At 46.6% G+C, this 20,101-nt stretch overlaps 1 protein-coding gene across 6 annotated transcripts; it reads left to right on the forward strand.

Moving 5' to 3' along the window:
• The first annotated feature begins 3,789 nt into the window (after nt 1-3,789).
• CBY1 (chibby 1, beta catenin antagonist) lies at nt 3,790-18,858 on the forward strand. Of its 6 annotated transcripts, none has more exons than XM_012458959.2 (6): nt 3,813-3,903; nt 6,293-6,408; nt 13,909-14,024; nt 16,226-16,331; nt 16,412-16,530; nt 18,165-18,858. In XM_012458959.2, exons 3-6 carry the CDS (start codon nt 13,947-13,949, stop codon nt 18,240-18,242), a joined length of 381 nt encoding a protein of 126 aa, XP_012314382.1. In that variant the 5' UTR covers nt 3,813-3,903; nt 6,293-6,408; nt 13,909-13,946; the 3' UTR covers nt 18,243-18,858. The 6 variants fall into 6 exon arrangements, with proteins under 6 accessions (XP_012314381.1, XP_012314382.1, XP_012314384.1 ...); XM_012458961.2 differs by having other exon boundaries at nt 6,296-6,408; XM_064368051.1 differs by lacking the exon at nt 6,293-6,408 and adding an exon at nt 11,848-11,939 and having other exon boundaries at nt 3,819-3,903.
• The last annotated feature ends 1,243 nt before the right edge of the window (nt 18,859-20,101 follow it).

Genomic DNA, 20,101 nt, shown 5'->3' on the forward strand with positions numbered 1-20,101 from the left:
TACCATTTTAGGTATTCTCTGAAACATGATTAAGTTTTTACTGCCATTATTTGGAGGAGATAAAAGGAGAGAGAAGAAAACTAGCTTCATTAAATATCTACCCTGTGGCAAGCACTATGCTATGTGCTGGGGCGGATGAGTGGAAGAATAAGACACCTGCTCTCATGGAGCACATATTCTGGCAGTCAAGATTCAAATGCCCTGTTTAAAGTTACCTTATTTGGGCTGGCCATGGTGGCTAATGCTTATAATCCCAGCACTTTGAGCGGCAAAGGCAGGTGGATCATCTGGGGTCAGGAGTTCGAGACCATCCTGGCCAACATGGTGAAACTCCATCTCTACTAAAAATACAAAAATTAGTTGGGTGTGGTGGCAGGCGCCTGTAATCCCAGCTACTCAGGAGGCTGAGGCAGGAGAATTGCTTGAACCCAGGAGGTAGAGGTTGCAATGAGTGGAGATCACGCCACTGCACTCCAGCCTGGGAGACAGAGTCAGACTGTCTCAATACATACATACATACGTCCATCCATCCATACATATATAAATAAGTTAACATATTTGATGCTTCTCAGAATAGTGGATTTGGAAAAAGAAAAATGAAATAATAAAAAAAATTAATATAAAGTTTATATATACAAAAGTTAATATAAAGTTTCTATGTTTGAGCATATAAAACAATGCTGATTTTAGTATTTGACAGACTTTTTAGTATAACCTTTAGTCATACAATCAGGGGTCCCCAACCTCAGGGCCATGGATGGGTGTAGGTCTGTGGCATGTTAGGAAAGAGGCTGCATAGCAGGAGGTGAGTGGCAGGCAAGGAGAGAAGGTTCATCTGTATTTACAGCCACTCCCAATTCCTCACATTACTGCCTGAGCTCTCCCTCCTGTCAGATCAGCTGCAGAATTAGATTCTCATAGCAGTGCAAATCCTATTACAAAATGTGCATTTGAAGGACCTAGGTTATGTGCTCCTTATGAGAATCTAATGCCTGATGATCTGTCACTGTCTCTCAGCACCTCTAGATAGACTGTCTAGTTGCAGAAAAAGAAGTTCAGGGCCCCCACTGATTCTATATTATGGTGGGTTGTAGAATCATTTTATTATATGTTACAATGTAATTATAGTAGAAATAAAGTACACAATGAATGTAATGCTCTTTTATTTTTTTGAGATGGAGTTTCACTCTTGTTGCCCAGGCTAGAAGGCAATAGCACGATCTCAGCTCAGCACAACCTCCGCCTCCTGGATTCAAGTGGTTCTCCTGCCTCAGCCTCTCAAGCAGCTGGAATTACAGGCGTGCACCACCATGCCTGACTATTTTTGTATTTTTTTAGTAGAGATGGGGTTTCACCACTGCTCCCGGCCAAAATTTAAATTAATTAAAATTAAAATTTTACTCTCGGCTGTTCTGTTTATGGAATAGCCATTCTTTCAACACTTTAAAAATTTTTTACTTTTGTTTGAGACAGGACCTCACTCTGTCACCCAGGCTGGAGTGCAGTGGCATCATCACCACCTCCCAAAGTATTGGGAGTACAGATGTGAGCCACTGCATTCAGCCTTAAAATTATACTTATTCAGTCACTTTAACCAAATTCCAAGGACTTAGTTGTCACATGCCGCCAGTGCTGGGATGGTCAGCCCACGTCTGGGCACCTTCTACCTTTCCAGCCTCACTTCCTGTTGCTTGGATGGTACATTTTGGATGGCACATTATTTCCGCTCCCTTTTATCTAATTAACTTTTGCTTCTCCTTCAGCACCTTGACCTCCTTGTATGGTCAAAACACACTCTTAGATCATCTCACAGTACTGCCCCTTTGAAGCAAAACTCATTATTTACATAACTGACTGATTATTCTATCTCCTCCAGTAGATAAAAGCCCCTTTAGGGCAGGGATCAAGTCTGGTTTAGTTCACCTTTCTGTCCCAAGTAGGAGCATGCTACTGGCTTATAGTAGGTACTCAATAAATAGTCATTGTATCCACAGTACCCAACCTTTTTGGCATCAGGGATCAGTTTCATGGAAGACAATTTTTACACAGACCTGGGGTAGAGGACTGGTTTCAGGATGATTCAAGAGCGTTACAGGCTGGGCAGGGTGGCTCATGCCTCTAATCCCAGCACTTTGGGAGGCGGAGGCAGGCGGTTCACAAGGTCAGGAGTTTGAGACCAGCCTGACCAACATGGCGAAACCCTGTCTCTACTAAAAATACAAAAATTAGCCAGGCATGGTGGCACACGCCTGTATTTCTAGCTCTTCAGGAAGCTGGGGCAGGAGAATTGCTTGATCCCGGGAGCGGGAGGTTGCAATAAACTGAGATTGCACCACTGTACTCCAGCCTGGGTGATGGAGCAAGACTCCGTCTCAAAAAAAAAGCATTACATTTGGCCAGCTGTGGTGGTTTATACCTGTAATCCCAGCACTTTGGGAGGCTGAGGAAGGTGGATCACCTGAGGTCAGGAGTTCGAGAACAGCCTGGCCAACACGGTGAAACCCCGTCTCTACTAAAAATAAAAAAATTAGCCAGGTGTGGTGGTGGGTGCTGGTAATCCTAGCTACTCAGGAGGTTAAGACAGGAAAATCACTTGAAACTGGGAGGGGAGGTTGCAGTGGGCTGAGATCACACCACTGCACCCGAGCCTGGGCAAGAGTGAGACTCCATCTTAAAAAAAAAAAAAAATTAAATTTTGAAATGGAAGTAGTGTAAATTTAGAAATACTTACCATATCTTGAAATAGTAATATTTTGGACATATGGAGTGAAATAAAACATCACTCGAATTAATTTCACTTGGCTTTTCTGTTTTTTACTTTTTAAAAAATGTGGCTGCAAGAAAATTCCAAATTACATATGTGGCCTGCTTTATGTTTCTAATGGACAATGCTGAGCCAGATTGTGAAGATTTTGGTTCTAGGATATGGAAGTCTCCCCTCTTTTAATGCAAGGTGTTGAAGTTGGAAGAGAATTGCGCTTGGAGCCAAAGACCCCTAGGTCCTGCCTCTCAATGGATGGTGCCATCTGGTACACCCACTAGGCAGCCGGTAAACATTCTTTGAAAGGCCTGAGTTTCTTCATTTATCAGAAAGAACAATCATACACGCTGTTAGGACTCTAGGAGATCTGGAGTTGATTCTCCAGTAGTTCTCTGCCCTTGCTCACAGTGCGACCTTTAAGTAGTCCCTGGGCCTCAGTTTCCCTTGCTTGTAGAAGCCACCGTGAGGGCGTGCTGAGGGGGCAGGCTGCCATAGGTGGGTCATGGTGCATCTGTCCGTCCGTCTTACCTGAAAACATCGGCGGAATTTGACGAACCCTGGGCCAGTCCCGCCATGGGTTCCTCAAGGGACCCCGCAAAGTTCTGGGTGGGACCCCGACACTCACAGCAAGGGGTGTCCCTTGCCTTGTGCTAGGGGAGGAGGAGGGGAGCCGGGGGGGGCCCATTTTGCTACTCTGAGTCCAGACGTTCTCCAGGCAACGCCGGGGAGGTCACCATTTCCCGGTTTCTCTTAACATGGAATCTTCGCAAGCCACCGCATTGTCCTCGAGACGCCGTTTCCATAGTGATAGCCCGGCCGGGGTCCCAGACCAATGTGTCTGTGGGGAGGGTGAGTGCAGGTCCTGGTCCTAGCCTGTAACGGGGGGGCATGTAAAGGACCCCGGAAGACATTGCCTTTGTATAATTCGTTTACTATCCCGAGGGGATTCGCGGAGTTTCTGGGGACTTGAGCAGGCTGGCGCTGAGGACACCCCTTTCCTCGGTGGTAGAGGCCGGGCGGGGCTGCGCATGCGCGTACCGGCGGGCGGCAGGAAGCCGGTGGGTCAAGGTAGCGCTGGGCTACTCGGTCCTTGCGGTGGGGTTTCGGGGAGCGCTTGGACCCCGGCTTCTGGGACGCGTCAGGTACGTCTCTGAGTCCGGCGTCGCCGGTCAGCGCTGCCTAGGTTCACCTGGGGGCCCGGGGACGCCCGGGCCTGACCTGGAGAGAGGCGGCGGAAGGGCGACCCCGGGCGGTGGCCGCCCTTCTCTGTGTGTCTTCGCGGTTGTGAATTGGGGCGGTAATTCCTCCCCTTAGGTCGCCGTGAAGGTGCATGAGATCGTGCATGTGAACGTTTGTTGTCAGCTGTTACTTGAGTCCGACAGCCCTGGGGGGCCCTGCACCTGCGTAACATGGCTGTCTCTGAACTCCTTGGGGGACACGTATACCTTTGAGAATCCGATGAAAGCCAAAGATTCCTCCCTTATTTTCTTATAATTAAAGAAAGATAATATATTTTATGGCCTGTTGGAAACGGAAAACCTTTGCACAATCATTAGTGATTAGTATCAGTAACTGTGGATTGGGAGACCACTTACTTGACCCTCTTCCCAGGGTCGTTGTGAGAATCAAGTGCACAGCTTCTCATAAACACAAAATACTATGACATCTTGTGATCCAGGTACTAATATTATTCCTCATTGCAAAGAAAGAAGCCGAAGCCCAGGGGGGATAAATGCTGGGGTCCCGCTGGGGGTAAGCAGCAGGGTGATCATTGGAAGCTAGTTGCTCCTCATTCACTTCCTTTGTGCTGAACATGCTGTTCTTGGGAGTTTCACTAGAAAGAAGATTGCCTTGGGCCAAGGGGACAGCTTGTACCTCAAATCCATGCAGATGCCCCAGAACCCCAGGATCTCAGCCTGGGATTATTTTGTGGATTATTAGATCTGATTTAAAAGGTAGCTAATCCGGCCGGGCGCGGTGGCTCCCGCCTGTAATCCCAGCACTTTGGGAGGCCGAGGTGGGCTGATCATGAGGTTAGGAGTTTGAGACCAGCCTGGCCAATGTGGTGAAACCCTGTCACTACTAAAAATACGAAAACTAGCCAGACATGGTGGTGCGTGCCTGTAGTCCCAGCTACTTGGGAGGCTGAGGCAGAAGAATCACTTGAACCCAGGAAGTGGAGGTTGCAGTGAGCCAACATTGGCCACTGCACTCCAGCCTGGGCAACAGAGCGAGACTCTGTCTAAAAAAAAAAAAAAGTAGCTAATCCAGACCCTTCCTCATCTGTAATATATGGATGAAAGTTCCCAGCTGTAGTGTTATAAGAATTAGTGCTGTCATGAGTGAGGTGCCCCAGTTAAAGCCCCAGAAATAAAGCAGCTGGGCCAAGGTGTAGCAGGAAGCTGAGGGCAGAGCCAGGTCTGAAACCTGGTTTTGTCCAGGCCATGTGCTCAGGCACAGTGCTGTCAGCATCAGTGGGGACTTGGCTTATTTTTCTGTCTTCAAATGTTTCTAGATGCTAGGAGTGCTGGGGACTGCTTTTTAACTGTGTTTTATTTTGTTTATAAGTAATACATGAATATATTCTCATTGTAATAATTCATTTAATCTTGAGTATTTAATATAATTTTATATTGTACCATATGAAATTGCCACAATTTGACCTTTTTTTTAACCTATAAAATGAATTTCATTCAGGTCAGTCATCCTACTCCCTTTTTCAAGTTTAACCACTTTGAGCAGTTTGGTGTATCCTTCTAGATCTCTCTCTCTCTCTCTCTGTTTCTGTCTCTGTCTTTCTTTTTTCCAGATCTCTCTCTCTCTCTCTTTTCTTTCCTTCTTTCCTTTCTTTCTGTTGTAGTTTCGCTCTTGTTACCTAGGTTGGCGAGATCTTGGCTCACTGAAACTTCCACCTCTCAAGTTCAAGCGCTTCTTCTGCCTCAGCTTCCCGAATAGCTGGGATTACAGGTGCCCGCCACCACGCCCAGCTAATTTTTGTATTTTTAGTAGAGACAGGGTTTCACCATGTTGGCCAAGCTGGTCTTAAACTCCTGACCTCATGATTCACCTGCCTCAGCCTCCCAAAGTGCTGGGATTACAGGCGTGAGCCACTCCCTGGCCGAAAATGCATCTTTTAATGATGTGCCTCACATGTTACTAATACAAGGAAAATTATTTATGTGTGTATGTACAGGTATATACACACACACACATACATACACACACACACATACATATATACCTTTAGCCAACTGATCATGCCCTAGCATTTTCATCTTTCATATGGGTAGGAAAATACTCACATCTCAAGAGGTGCTGCAAGGAATGAAAAATAAACGAAGTATGCCTAGCACTGTGCCTGACACGTAGTGGATACACAGGAAGTGATATTAATTAGTTTTTGTTACTGTGCCCTTTGAAGAACTTTCCTCGTGGATATTCCTCCTATTTTATTCTTGTTCTGCCCATTACATAAGATTATAGACGTAAGATTCATGCTTTTCCCTCTCCTAACCTCTTTCTCTTCTCCAGCAGAGACAGCGCCAGGGCCTTACAGTGTGTTTTGGATGGTGATGACATAACATCAACCCCCGCTCAGCATCTTGGTCCCCACCTGTCCCCTCTACTACCAAAGTGGAAGCATTCTGGTTTGTTCAAGTTTTAAAGTGCTGTGCCCGGGCCCAAAGGCCATCCCCTAGGTTGCTGGTCTATGATTGTTTTTATTTTTATTTTATTTTTTTGAGACAGAGTCTCGTTCTGTCACGCAGGGTGAAGCGCAGTGGCACCATCTTGGCTCACCGCAACCTCCGCCTCCAAGGTTCAAGCAGTTCTTGTGCCTCAGCCTCCTGAGTAGCTGGGATTACAGATGAGCACCACCACGCCCAGCTAATTTTCGTAATTTTAAAATTTTCACCATGTGGGTCAGGCTGGTCTCGAACTTCTGACTTCAGGTGATCCACCCACCTCGGCCCCCCAAAGTGCTGGGATTACAAGCGTGAGCCACCATATGATTGTTTTTAATTACGAACATAACTGCCAGGAAAGCTATCATGATCACATAACCCAAAATACCTTTATTTATTTATAAATTATATATACATATACTTATGTATTGTATGTTATAAAACTTACAGAGGAGCTTCTAAACTTTTATCATTAATTTCAGTGAGATCAATTTCTCCCTCAGTGAAAACAGCCTGGAAGTTTTTTTCCTGTTCTCATTGGATACATGTCTTGCTGATGATCATGGATTCATACTTTGAATTCTGTTTTAATGTTAATGTATCTAAAACCTTGTTTCAAAAATCTTGAAAAGATACCAACCGTTCCTTCTGCCTTTTTTGGCTAATTTCTTGTCAGATCCAATTTACAGCTTTTATTTCATTATGTAGTGAACGAAGACCTTACCCCCATGAGGAGGAGCAGTGAGGGTTCTGCTGTTTTCTTTTTGCTGACTTGTGCTGTCATTGTTGTTCTCTTCAGTCAATGGTTTTTTAGAAGGATTCTTTGTAAACTATGTGTGTGCTATAAGTTAAAATTGGGTAATATAGGCTAGGCACAGTGGCTCACGCCTGTAATCCCGGCCCTTTGGGAGGCAGAGGTGGGAGGTTCACAAGGTCAGGAGTTCAAGACTAGCCTGGCCAACATCGTGAAACCTCCATCTCTACTAAAAATACAAAAATTAACCGGGTGTGGTAGCACACGCCTGTAGTCCCAACCACTTGGGAGGCTGAGGCAGGAGAATCATTTGAACCCCGGAGGTGGAGGATGCAGTGAGCTGAGACCATGCCATTGCACTCCAGCCTGGGTGACAGAGTGAGACTCCATCTGAAAAAAAAAAAAAAAAATTGGCTAATAAAGGCCAGGTGTGGTGGCTCAGGCATGTAATCCCAGCACTTTGAGAGGCCAAGTTGGGCCAGTTGCTTGAGCTCAGGAGTTCATGACCAGCCTGGGCAACGTGGTGAAACCCCATCATACAAAAAATTAAAAAATTAGCTGGGCCTGGTGGCGTGTGCCTGTGATCTCAGTTACTCGGGAAGTTGAGGCAGGAGAATCGCTTGAGCCTGGGAGGTCGAGGCTGCACTGAGCCAAGATCATGCCACTGCACTCTAGCCTGGGCAACAGAGCGAGATCCCGTCTTAAAAAAAATTTTTTTTGGCCGGGCGCGGTGGCTCACGCCTGTAATCCCAGCACTTTGGGAGGCCGAGGCGGGTAGATCACGAGGTCAAGAGATCGAGACCATCCTGGTCAACGTGGTGAAACCCCGTCTCTACTAAAAATACAAAAAATTAGCTGGGCATGGTGGTGTGTGCCTGTAATCCCAGCTACTCAGGAGGCTGAGGCAGGAGAATTGCCTGAACCCAGGAGGCGGAGGTTGCGGTGAGCCGAGATTGCGCCATTGCACTCCAGCCTGGGTAACAAGAGCGAAACTCCGTCTCAAAAAAAAAAAAAAAAAAATTTTTTTTGGTGATATATGTGAAAAAAAAAAACACTAACCCCTGTCTTATATACAAAAATTAATTCAAGATGAATTATAGTCACAAATATGAAATGTAAACAATAATATTACCAGAAGTTAACAAAAAATATCATCATGATCTTGGGGTAGGCAGTATTTTTTTGGTGGGGGAGTGGGGATGGTGTCTCACTCTGGACTCAGGCTGGAGTGCATTGGCATAATCTCAGCTCACTGCAACCTCCAGCTCCCAGGCGCAAGCTATCCTCCCACCTCTGCCTCCTGAGTAGCTGGGACCACAGGCACACACCACAGTGCCCAACTAATTTTTGTATCTTTGATAGAGACAGGGTTTTGCCATGTTGTCCAGGATGGTCTCAAACTCCTGGACTCAAGTGATCTGCCTGCTTCTGCCTCCCCAAAGTGCTCGGATTATAGGCATAAGCCACCACACCCGGCCTGGGGTAGGCAACCATTTTATAATAGGATACAAACACTAATCATTAAAAAATAATAATAAATTGGGCTAGGTGCGGTGGCTCATGCCTATAATCCAAAAACTTTGGGAGGCCGAGGTGGGCGGATCACCTGAGGTCAGGAATTCAAGACCAGCCTGGCCAACATGGTAAAACCCCATCTCTACTAAAAATACAAAAATTAGTTGGGTATGGTGGCAGGTGCCTGTAATCCCAGCTATTCAGGAGGCTGAGGCAGGAGAATTGCTTGAACCCAGGAGGCAGAGGTTGCAGTGAGTAGAGATCGTGCCACTGCCCCCCAGCCTGGGCAACAAAGTGAGACTCCATCTCTAAATGAATGAATGAATGAATGAATGAATGTTGGATATCATTACAATTAAGAACTTCTGGCTGGGTGCAGTGGCTCATGCCTGTAATCCCAGCACTTCAGGAAGCCGAGGCGGCAGATCACAATCACAAGGTCAACAGATCTAGACCATCGTGGCCAACATGGTGAAACCCCGTCTCTACTAAAAATATAAAAATTAGCTGGACGTGGTGGCGCGTGCCTGTAGTCCTAGCTACTCGGGAGGCTGAGGGAGGAGAATCACTTGAACCCAGAAGGCAGAGATTGCAGTGAGCCAAGATTGTGCCACTGCACTCCAGCCTGGCAAAAGAGTAAGACTCTGTTTCAAAAAAAAAAGAACTTCTTTGATCAAAAGAAGCCAATAAGTAATCAAAAAGAGGTCAGGCGCAGTGGTTCATGCCTGTAATTCCAGCACTTTGGGAGGCCGAGGCAGATGGATAACTTGAGGTCAGGAGTTTGAGACCAGCCTGGTCTGGTCTCTAGCAGCCTGGCTAACATAGCAAAACCCCTCTCTACTAAAAATAACAAAAATTAGCTGGGCATGGTGGCATGTGCCTGTAATCCCAGTTACTCGGGAGTCTGAGGCAGGAGAATCACTTGGACCTGGGAGGCAGAGGTTGTAGTGAGCCAAGATCATGCCACTGCACTCCAGCCTGATGACGGAGGGAGACTCTATCTTAAAAAAAAGTGGCAAAAGACATGAACAAGCATGTCACAAAAGAGAGTATCCAGAGCTGGGCGTGGTGGCTTATGCCTGTAATCCCAGTACTTTTAGAGTTTGAGGTGGGTGGATCGCCTGAGGTCAGGAGTTCGAGACCAGCCTGGCCAACATAGTAAAATTCCATCTCTACTAAAAATACAAAAAATTAGCCGGGCGTGGTGGTGCGCATCTGTAATCCCAGCTACTCGGGAGGCAGAGGTTGCAGTGTGCCGAGATCGCACCATTGCACTCCAGCCTGGGCAACAATAGTGAAAAAAAAAAAAGAGAGAGAGAGACAGAGTATCCATATATGTCCAAAGAGTATGTTAAATGGTGCTCAATTTAATTAGTTATTTGAGAAAAGCAAATTAAACAATGCAACACTACTACATACCTGCCACAATGGGTAAGGTTGACAGAAAGTACCAGATATTGACAAGGATCTTTTGCAAACTGCAGTTAGGAGTCTAAATTGGTACAATTACTTTGGAAAACCATTTGGCAGTATCTGTTAAAGCTAAATATATGAATGCTCTATGACTCTACAGTTCTACCCCTAAATATGGAACCAGGAAACTGTGCATTTGCAGCCCAAGCATCATGTTCTTAGCGGGACTTTTTTTTTTTTTTGAGACAGGGTCTTGTTCTGTTGCTCAGACTGGAGTGTGCAGTGGGTGATCATAGCTCACTGCAGCCTCAAACTCCTGGGCTCAAGCAATCCTCCCACCTCAGCCTTCTGAGTAGTTAGGACTATAAGGGTACGCCACCATGCCTGTCTGATTTTTCAATTTTTTTTGTAGAAATGAGGTCTCATTATGTTGCCCAGGCTGGTCTTAAACTCCTGGCATCAAGTGATCCTTCTGCCTTGGCCTCCCAGGCATAAGCAACCATACTTGGCCTAGCAGCACTATTTTTGATGGTCAGAAACTGGAAACCAGCCAGGCGTGGTGGTTCATGCCTGTAATCCCAGCACTTTGGAAGGCTGAGGCAGGCGGATCACTTGAGCCCAAGAATTTAAGACCAGACTGGGCAACATGGCGAAACTCCCATCTCTATTAAAAATGCAAAAAATTAGCCAGTGTGGTGGTGTGTGCCTATAGTTCCAGCTACCCATGAGACTGAGGTGGGAGGGTCACCTGAGCCTGAGAGGTTGAGGCTGCAGTGAGCAGAAATGGCACCACTGCACTCCAACCTGGGGGACCAGAATGAGACCCTATCTTAAAAAGCAAAACAAAAATTAAAAAAAAGACTGGAAACAGCTCAAATGTCCATCATCTGTAGACAAGTAAATTTTACTGTGTTTATACAATAGAGTATTATCCAGCAATGCAAATGAACAAACCGTAACTACACACAGCTGCATGGATAAATGTCAGAAACATGATGTTGAATGTGAGAAGCCAGATGCAAACGAGGACTCCCTGTACAATTCCATGCATGTAAAGTGGCCAAGTGAGGCTTATGGAATGCTGAAATGCTCTGGATCCTGATCTGGAGGGTGGTTTTAAAAAATTTTTTTGAGTCAGCATGTTGGTTCACCCCTGTAATCCCAGCACTTTGGGAGACCAAGGTGGGCCGATCACTTGAGGTCAGTAGTTTAAGATTAGCCTGGCCAACATGGTGAAAGCTCATCTCTACTAAAAATACAAAAATTAGCTGGGCGTGGTGGCACACGCCTGTAATCCGAGCTACTTTCGAGGCTGAGGCATGAGAATGTCTTGAACCTAAGAGACAGAGGTTGTAGTGAGCGAAGATTATACCACTGCACTCCAGCCTGGGTGACAGAGCAAGGCTCTGTCTCAAAAAATTAATCATAAATAAAAAGTTAAAAATTTTTAAATATTTGATTTTAATTTTTTTAGAGACGGGGGTCTCACTATGTTGCTCAGGCTGGTCTTGAACTCTTGGGCTCAAGCAGTCCTCCTACCTTGGCCTCCCAAAGTGCTGGGATTTCAGGTTTGAGTCCACACCTGGACCTGAAGGGTGGTTATACTCGTGTAGTAAAAACTCATGAAACCTTACCCTCATGATTTGTAATAGACTTTTCTGTATTAATGTCATATATTTCCTTTTTTAATTTTTTATCTTTTTTTTTTTTATTTTTTGTAGAGACAGGTCCTGCTAAGTTGCCCAGGCTGGTTTTGAACTCCTGTGCTCAAGCAATCCTCCCGCCCTGGCCTCCCAAAGTCCTGGGATTACAGGTGTGAGCCACTGTGCCCAGCCTAAATTAAAAGTTTGCTTCTCCCCTTTTTTTCTTTCCCAAAAACCTGTGTGTTATCTGTAAATCTACTTAAGTAGGCCTAGGTGAATTGCAGTAGGTTGCACTATGCTGAAAGCAAATGTATGGGGCGGGAGATCCAGCTCTGCCACAGTGTGGACCTGCCCCCTTTTCAGGACACCTCACCTCACCTTCCGTAACAGGACAGGTAACCTGACATATGAGATGACAAGTGACACTGGTGACAGGTGAGGGGCATTGTTATCAAAAAGGAAATATAAGCGTAGCTTTATTTCTTTTTCTTTTTTTTTTTGGTGGGTGGGGTGGAGACAGAGTTTCACTCTTGTTGCCCAGGCTGGAGTGCAGTGGCGCAGTCTCAATTTACTGCAACCTCCGCCTCCTGGGTTCAAGTGATTCTCCTGCCTCAGCCTTCCAAGTGGCTGGGATTACAGGCATACACCACCATGCCCAGCTAATGTTGTATTTTTAGTAGAGATGGAGTTTTTCCATGTTGATCAGGCTGATCTTGAACTCCTGACCTCAGGTAATCTGTCCACCTCGGCCTCCCAAAATGCTGGGATTATAGGCATGAGCCACCGCCCTGGCCATTTCTTTATTATTTTTTTGGAGACAAGGTCTTGCTCTTTCACACAGGCTGGAGTGCAGTGGCATGATCATAGCTCACCGGAGGCTCAAACTCATGGGTTCAAGTGATCCTCCCACCTCAGCCTACTGAATAGCTGAGACTACAGGCATGTACCACCATGCCTGGGTAATTTTTGTATTTTTTGTAGAGCAAGGTTTTGCGATGTTGGCCGGGCTGGTCTTGAATTCCTGGGCTCAAGCAATCTGTCTGCCTCAGCCTCCTGAGTAACTGAGACTGTAGGTGTGCACCACCATGCCAGGCTAATTTTTTTTTTTTTTTTTTTTTTTTGAGACACGGTCACTCACTCCATAGCCTAGCCTGGAGAGCAGCAGTGGATCACAGCTCACTGAGCCTCAACCTCCCTGGGTTCCAGCCATCCTCCCACCTCAGCTTCCCAAGTAGTTAGGACTATAGGCATGTGCCACTGTGCCGCACTCAAAAATCTTAGCATACTGCGTAGCACAGAGAAAGCATTCAGCACATGGGAGCTATTTTTTTTTTTAATGGAAGCTTTCCTGCACAACACATGGGAATCCATTTTGTGCTGCTGTAACAGATTACCACAGATTGGGTAATTTATAGAGAAAAGAAGGCTGGGAGTGGTGGCTCACACCTGTAATCCCAGCACTTTGGGAGGCCAAGGCAGGCGGATCATGATCATGAGGTCAGCAGATCGAGACCATCCTGGCCAACATGGTGAAACCCCGTCTCTGCTAAAAATACAAAAATTAGCTGGGCATAGCTACTCAGGAGGCTGAGGCAGGAGAATTGCTTGAACCCAGGAGGTGAAGGTTGCAGTGAGCCAAGATTGCCCCACTGCACTCCAACCTGGGCGACAGAGTGAGACTTTGTCTCAAAAATAAATAAATAAAAGAAGTTTATTTGGTTCACAGTTCTGGAGACTGGGAAGTCCAAGAGCATGGTGCAGGTATTTGGTGAGGGTCATCTGGTGTGAGACAGAAGGCGCACATGGGGAGCAAGTGCATGAGACAGACAGCATGGCAGCAGAACTTATCCTTTTACCAGGAGCCCACTCCTGAGATAACTAACCTACTCCCATGACAACAGCATTAATCCATTCAGGAGAGCAGAGCTCACATGGGCTAGTCACCCCTTAAAGGCTCGCCCCTCTCTATACTGTTACCATGGCAGTGAAATTTTAACATGAGTCTTGGTGGGGAGATTCAAACCATAGCACCAGAATCGTTAATAGCCACATGATAAAATGTATGTTTTCAAGATTTGAGGACAATGGCATAAGGTCAGTGATCCAGCTGTCTTTCCCCCTAACTTTTTCTGACCCTAGGAGAAGGGAGCGCTGGCTTTGCCTTCTTCAGGCCAAAGATGCCCTTCTTTGGGAATACGTTCAGTCCGAAGAAGACACCTCCTCGGAAGTCTGCATCTCTCTCCAACCTGCATTCTGTGAGTGTCGGTACTGGGGTTGGCCCAGTGTGCAGTGTGAGTTGAGTGCTGAGTGTGTGTGTGAATGGAAACTGGTCTTCCAGAGGTATCATTGCAGGAGGGCATCCTTTCCATCCATATGATTGCTATTGCTGAAAACATTTTTGAACTGTTATTTGGGAATGATTGTCAGAGCTTGTTTATCCAGGAACCTAAGAAGACAATCTCATTATGATATTTGACCCCAAACAATATTATCCAGTTTTTCTTTTTTGAGATGGATTCTTTCTCTCCTTGAGTGGCGCAATCTCAGCTCACTGCAACCTCCACCTCCTGGGTTCAAGTGATTCTCCTTCCTCAGCCTCCTGAGCGAGTAGCTGGGATTATAGGTGCCTGCCACTATGCCTGACTAATTTTTTTTTTTGAGATGGAGTTTCACTCTTGTTGCCCAGGCTGGAGTGCAGTGGCGTGATCTCGGCTCACTGCAATATCTGCCTCCCGGGCTCAAGCAATTCTCCTGCCTCAGCCTCCCAAGTAGCTGGGATTACAGGCATGTGCCACTATGCCCAGCTAATTTTGTACTTTTTTTTTTTTAGCAAAGACAGGGTTTCTCCATGTTGGTCAGGCTGGTCTCGAACTCTTGACCTCAGGTGCTCTGCCCGCCTCGGCCTCCCAAAGGCTGAGTCACCATGCCCGGCCTAGACTGTTCTTCTCTATTGGTTAATTCAAGAGCTATTGATCGATATCTTTCTATGTGGCAGGCACTCTTCTAAGCACTGGCAGGCAGAAGTGGATGAAGGAGGGGAGAGGAAAAACATCCAATCCCTGCCTTCATGGGGCAGATATTTTAATGGAAGGCTACAGAAAATAAGCACATTTAAATCAGAGGGTGATAGGTGGTAGACAGCAAAACAAAGCATAGGCCTGGGAAGCGGTGTTTCTGAGTAGTGGGGACAGAACTGTCATCTTCACCAGGGTGGTCAGGAAGGCCTGACTGAGAAAGGGATATTTGCACACTTCCCTGAAGGTCTCTCCCTGTTGAGCCGCTCTTGAGGAAGAGCTAGTCATACTCATCCCTGGATACCCAGTACCGAGTCCTGAATTAGGTTGGGTGCTCAGTGAGTTGTAGAAATGAATATATGGACTGGGTGCAGTGGCTCACGCCTGTAATTCCAGCACTTTGGGAGGTTGAGGTGGGCGCATCACTTGAGGTCAGGAGTTCGACACCAGCCTGGCCAACATGGTGAAACTCTGACTCTACCTTAAAAGATATAAAAATTAGGCTGGGTGCGGTGGCTCATGCCTGTAATCTCAGCACTTTGGGAGGCTGAGGTGGGTGGATCAAAAGGTCAGGCGTTCAAGACCAGCCTGGCCAAATATGGTGAAACCTCGTGTCTACTAAAAAATAGAAAAATTAGTCAGGTGTGGCGGCACACGTCTGTAGTCCCAGCTACTCGGGAGGCTGAGGCAGGAAAATCACTTGAACCCGGGAGGCGGACGTTGCAGTGAGCCGTGATTGTGCCATTGCACTCCAGCCTGGGCGACAGAACGAGACTCCGTCTCAAACAAAACAAAACAAAACAAAAATTAGCTGGATGTGGTGGTACGTGCCTGTAGTCCTAGCTACTCGGAGGCTGACATGGGAGGATCACTTGAACCTGGGAGGTGGAGGCTGCAGTGAACTGAGATGGTGCCACTGTACTCCAGCCTGGGCAACAGAGAGAAACTCTCTCAAAAAAAAAAAAAAAGAGAAAGAAAAGAAATGACTATGTAAATTGTACTGTTGCACATTAAGAAGCAACTCCTCTTCTCCCTGTTAGAATTTTGCGTCTTTTCCACAACATATGTAGCTCTATATTAAGAAAATGATAACTTAGGGGACTATTATATTTAAAAATGATTTTTCACTTGATTAACAATTTACAGTAGGATTGCTTCAACTATTAAGTGTCTAGTAGATGTAAAATAATTCAATTTATAAATTTCAGTATATATAGCTTTTCTAGAAAACATCTAATGTATAAAACAGTATTTTTTTTTAATCTCATAATTAAACTTTTGCTGTACATCATCTGATTTTATGGCCTTTACAAAAATCATTAAAGGTGCCAAGTAATGATTAGAAAAATGAATTAGTGGGGTCACATTGTTATGGGAAGAGGAGCTGGAATGAGGGCAAGTTCTGGGCCTGTTGAAGCTGTCACATAGCATCTTGCCCACAGTTGAACCAGTCAACCCGGGAGGTGGAGCTGGGCTTGAAATATGGATCCCCAACTATGAACCTGGCAGGGCAGAGCCTGAAGTTTGAAAATGGCCAGTGGATAGCAGGTGAGCTGCACTTCCTGCCATCTCATCAATCAAGATTGTAGAAGGAAACCCTCCTTTAACTTGTTCTGTCCTTCCTCCAGAGACAGGGGTTAGTGGAGGTGTGGACCGGAGGGAGGTCCAGCACCTTCGCAGGCGGAACCAGAAGCTGGAGGAAGAGAACAATCTCTTGCGGCTGAAAGTGGACATCCTGTTAGACATGGTGAGGCAGGTGATGGGGAAGAGATGCCTAGGTTCTCCTTTTGGGGAGGCTCCACCTCGAGTCATTTAAGCCAACAGATACCTCCTCAATGCCAGTTTGGCCAGGTACGTTGCTTTGTATCCTAAGACACACGCAAGAAACAAGACACAGCTCCTGCCCACGATCTAGAGGCAGGTGGGCCGTATGATGATGGCAGTGGTAAGGACCCAGCTGGAGTCTGCACAGCGTCTGCGTAGCACATGAGAGAGAAGTCAATTCTGTCATGTTGGGAGAGCTTCCCAGAGGAAGGGATATCTGAGCTGAAAGTAGAAGGATAATGGCAGGAGTGGAGGTTGGGATGGAAGCATCCCAGGAAGAGGGGAAGAGCCGGCTCATAGGCATTAATTAATACCCAGCACAGACCTGCTGAGAGGCCCGCACTGTGTTAGCGTTGGTTTCTTGTGGCTATTAAAAATCCAGCAACCCATTGGACCTAGAGGAGCCTGTGAAGATTCAGAGGCAGGAGAGCACACACGGTGGTAGTGAAGAGCACACACTCTGGAGCAAAGTGGCCTGGGTTCCTTGCCCAGCTCCGCTATTGACTAACTCCTCTGCGATTTAATTTCTTCAGCAATAAATGGCGTAACAGCTAATGGTTGGGGTACACCCCTGGAGTCCTAGCTATTCGGGAAGCTAAGACAGGAGGATGGCTTAACCCCAGGAGTTTGAGACCAGCCTGGGCAACAAAACAAGATCCTGTCTTTTTTTTGTTGTTTTTTTGGGACAGTGCCCAGGCTGGAATGCAATGGTGTGATCTCAGCTTACCACAATCTCCGCCTCCCGGGTTCAAGCAATTCTTCTGCCTCAGCCTCCCAAGTAGCTGGGATTACAGGCCCGTGCCACCATGCCCGAATAATTTTGTATTTTTAGTAGAGATGGGGTTTCTCTATGTTGGTGAGGCTGGTCTTGAACTCCCAACCTTAGGTGATTTGCCTGCTTCAGCCTCCCAAAGTGCTGGGATTACAGGCGTGAGTCACTGCATGCAGCTGACCCTTACTTCAAAAAAAGAAAAAAGGACTAGGCTGGGTGCAGTGGCTCATGGTAGCTCTGCGCCTGGCTTGGATGGTTTTTTAAAAATGAGCATAATTGTAGTATGTACCTCATAGTGAGTTAGTACAAGAAAAGCAGCCAACCTGGGCAATAGAGCGAGACCCTGTCTCAAAAAATGAAAACAAAAAACAAACAAACAACCGTAAGGAGGAAAGTGGCATTCTTTTTCAAGCATTTTTTCCCCCTAATCCCCATTATGGGAGCTACAGCTTAGAAGCAACTTAAACTCTAATCCCTTAGCCTTAGAATCACTGGTATCTGTCTGTAACATCCTCTGAGACCTGCTCTCCTTCGTGCAGGGAGTGCCATGCGCTCGTGGGTGACAGCGTGCCAACAGAGTGCACTGTGAATATTCTTCAAGTACTTGTGGTCCTGGGTCATCAGGGGCTTGCATTCTACCCAGGTACAGAGGGCTTCCCATCACGGAGGCCAGCAGCATCAGAGAAGTGCCAGGGGCCTTTCTTCCACGTGTAGGGCCAGCCCTGCAAACCTGAAACATCTCCTAGAAATGTCCTGCCTTCTAACAGCTGCTGCTTTACTTTCAGCTCTCAGAGTCCACTGCCAAATCCCACTTAATGGAGAAGGAACTGGATGAAGTGAGGATCAGCCGGAAGAGAAAATGAAGACCCCAGAGGCATTCATTACGGAGTAGGATGTGGCTAAGTGCTTTTTGTTTTTTGGTTAGACTAGCGGATTTGGTCCTGTGAGAGAGTACCATATGATGGGACCCACAGGCACTGGCACCCTTGGGTTGGCAATTGAAGGTGACACGGAATGGAGAAGACCAAGATTCCAGATGGGGGCAGTAATGAGAAGACACTTCACATGCACTGTCTGTGGATGCCAGTCTAAAAACCAGACTATGTGGAGGTCTGGGTCTGCTGATGAGCTTTTGGGCGCTCTCCACGCACATAAGCTTGCAAACACACATGTCCCAGAATAGCTCTGTTGGGCCCTGTTGGGAGAAGCGGCTGGAGTTCATTCTCTCACCTCGTTACGTTGGTGTTGAGGGTGTGGCAGCAGTTCTACAGAGCTCTATGTTGGGGGTCATGAATGAGCGGCTCTCCTGGCTCTTAAAGGCAGCCCTCTCTCTTCCTGCCTTTAAAGAATCCTCCTCCTTCACACCCAGCCTCCTCTGGCCTCTGCTTCTCAACAGCAGGCACCAGCCTTCCTTAGCAACACTATGTTTTATGCCACTTTCCTGTTTGCACTACTTTTTTATTAAATGATCTTAAATGATCTCTCTGTGACCAAAGTGACTAAAAAGAGAAGCATGAGTTCCTCAAGAAGTAAATGGAGCTGGTCAGGCATGGTGGCTCACGCCTGTAATCCCAGCACTTCGGGAGGCTGAGGTGGGTAGATCACCTGAGGTCAGGAGTTCAAGACCAGCTTGGCCAATAGAGTGAAACCCCATCTCTACTAAAAATACAAAAATTAGGCTGGGCGCAGTGGCTCACACTTGTAATCCCAGCACTTTGGGAGGCTGAGGTGGGTAGATCATGAGGTCAGGAGATTGAGACGATCCTGGCCAACGTAGTGAAACTCTTTCTCTACTAATAATAACAAAAATTAGCTGGACATGGTGGTGGGCACCTGTAGTTCCAGCTACTCGGGAGGCTGAGGCAGGAGAATCGCTTCAACCAAGGAGGCAGAGGTTGCAGTGAGCCAAGGTCGCACCACTGCACTCCAGCGTGGTGACAGAGTGAGACTCCGTCTCAAAAAAGAAAAAAAAAAAAGAATTAAATGGAACCTGGCCAGGTGTGATGACTCACACTTGTAATCCCAGCACTTTGAGAGGGTGAGGTGGCTGACTGCTTTAGCTCGGGAGTTCAAGACCTGGCAATAGCAAAACAAAATACAAAAAATCATGTAGCCAGGCATGGTGGTGCACACCCATAGTCCCAGCCTCTCAGGAGGCTGAGATGGGAGGATCACTTGAGCCCAGGGAGGTTGAGGCTGCAGTGAGCTGTGATTGCTCCACTGCACTCCAGCCTCGGTGACAGAACAAGATTCTGTTTAAAAAAAAAAAAAATGGAGGCTACAGTCTAAGCTTCTGTTGCTCCATCCAAAGACAGAATTGGCCAGGTGCAGTGGCTCACACCTGTAATCCCAGGGCTTTGGAAGGCCAAGGCAGGTGGATCGTCTGAGGTCAGGAGTTTGAGACCAGCCTGGCCTGCATGGTGAAACCCCGTCTCTACTAAAAATACAAAAGAAAATTAGCTGGGCATCATGGCACACACCTGTAGTCTCAGCTACTTGGGAGGCTGAGGCAGGAGAATCGCTTGAACCTGGGAGATGGAGGTTGTGAGATCGCGCCACTGCACTCTAGCCTGGACAACAGAGCAAGACTCCATCTCAAAAAAAAAAAAAAAGTGTTTAGAGTGTGAGGAAATGTCATGCTTGCCAAAGAGCATTCCAGCTTTCCTGGGCAATTGGCAGAGGCTGATGCCAAACAGAAACAGTCTCTGCTCAAATTTGCCTA

The sequence above is a fragment of the Aotus nancymaae genome, unplaced genomic scaffold, assembly GCF_030222135.1.
Source record: "Aotus nancymaae isolate 86718 unplaced genomic scaffold, 86718_ANA_hifiasm-v0.15.2.pri h1tg000076l, whole genome shotgun sequence".
NCBI lineage: Eukaryota > Metazoa > Chordata > Mammalia > Primates > Aotidae > Aotus > Aotus nancymaae.

Coding starts and splice junctions, on each gene's coding strand:
- CBY1 (XM_012458963.2), top strand. CDS start 11,100: ATGGATAAATGTCAGAAACATGATGTTGAATGTGAGAAGCCAGATGCA. Junction 14,025..16,225: donor CTCTCTCCAACCTGCATTCT/GTGAGTGTCGGT, acceptor TCTTGCCCACAG/TTGAACCAGTCAACCCGGGA. Junction 16,332..16,411: donor AAATGGCCAGTGGATAGCAG/GTGAGCTGCACT, acceptor TCCTTCCTCCAG/AGACAGGGGTTAGTGGAGGT.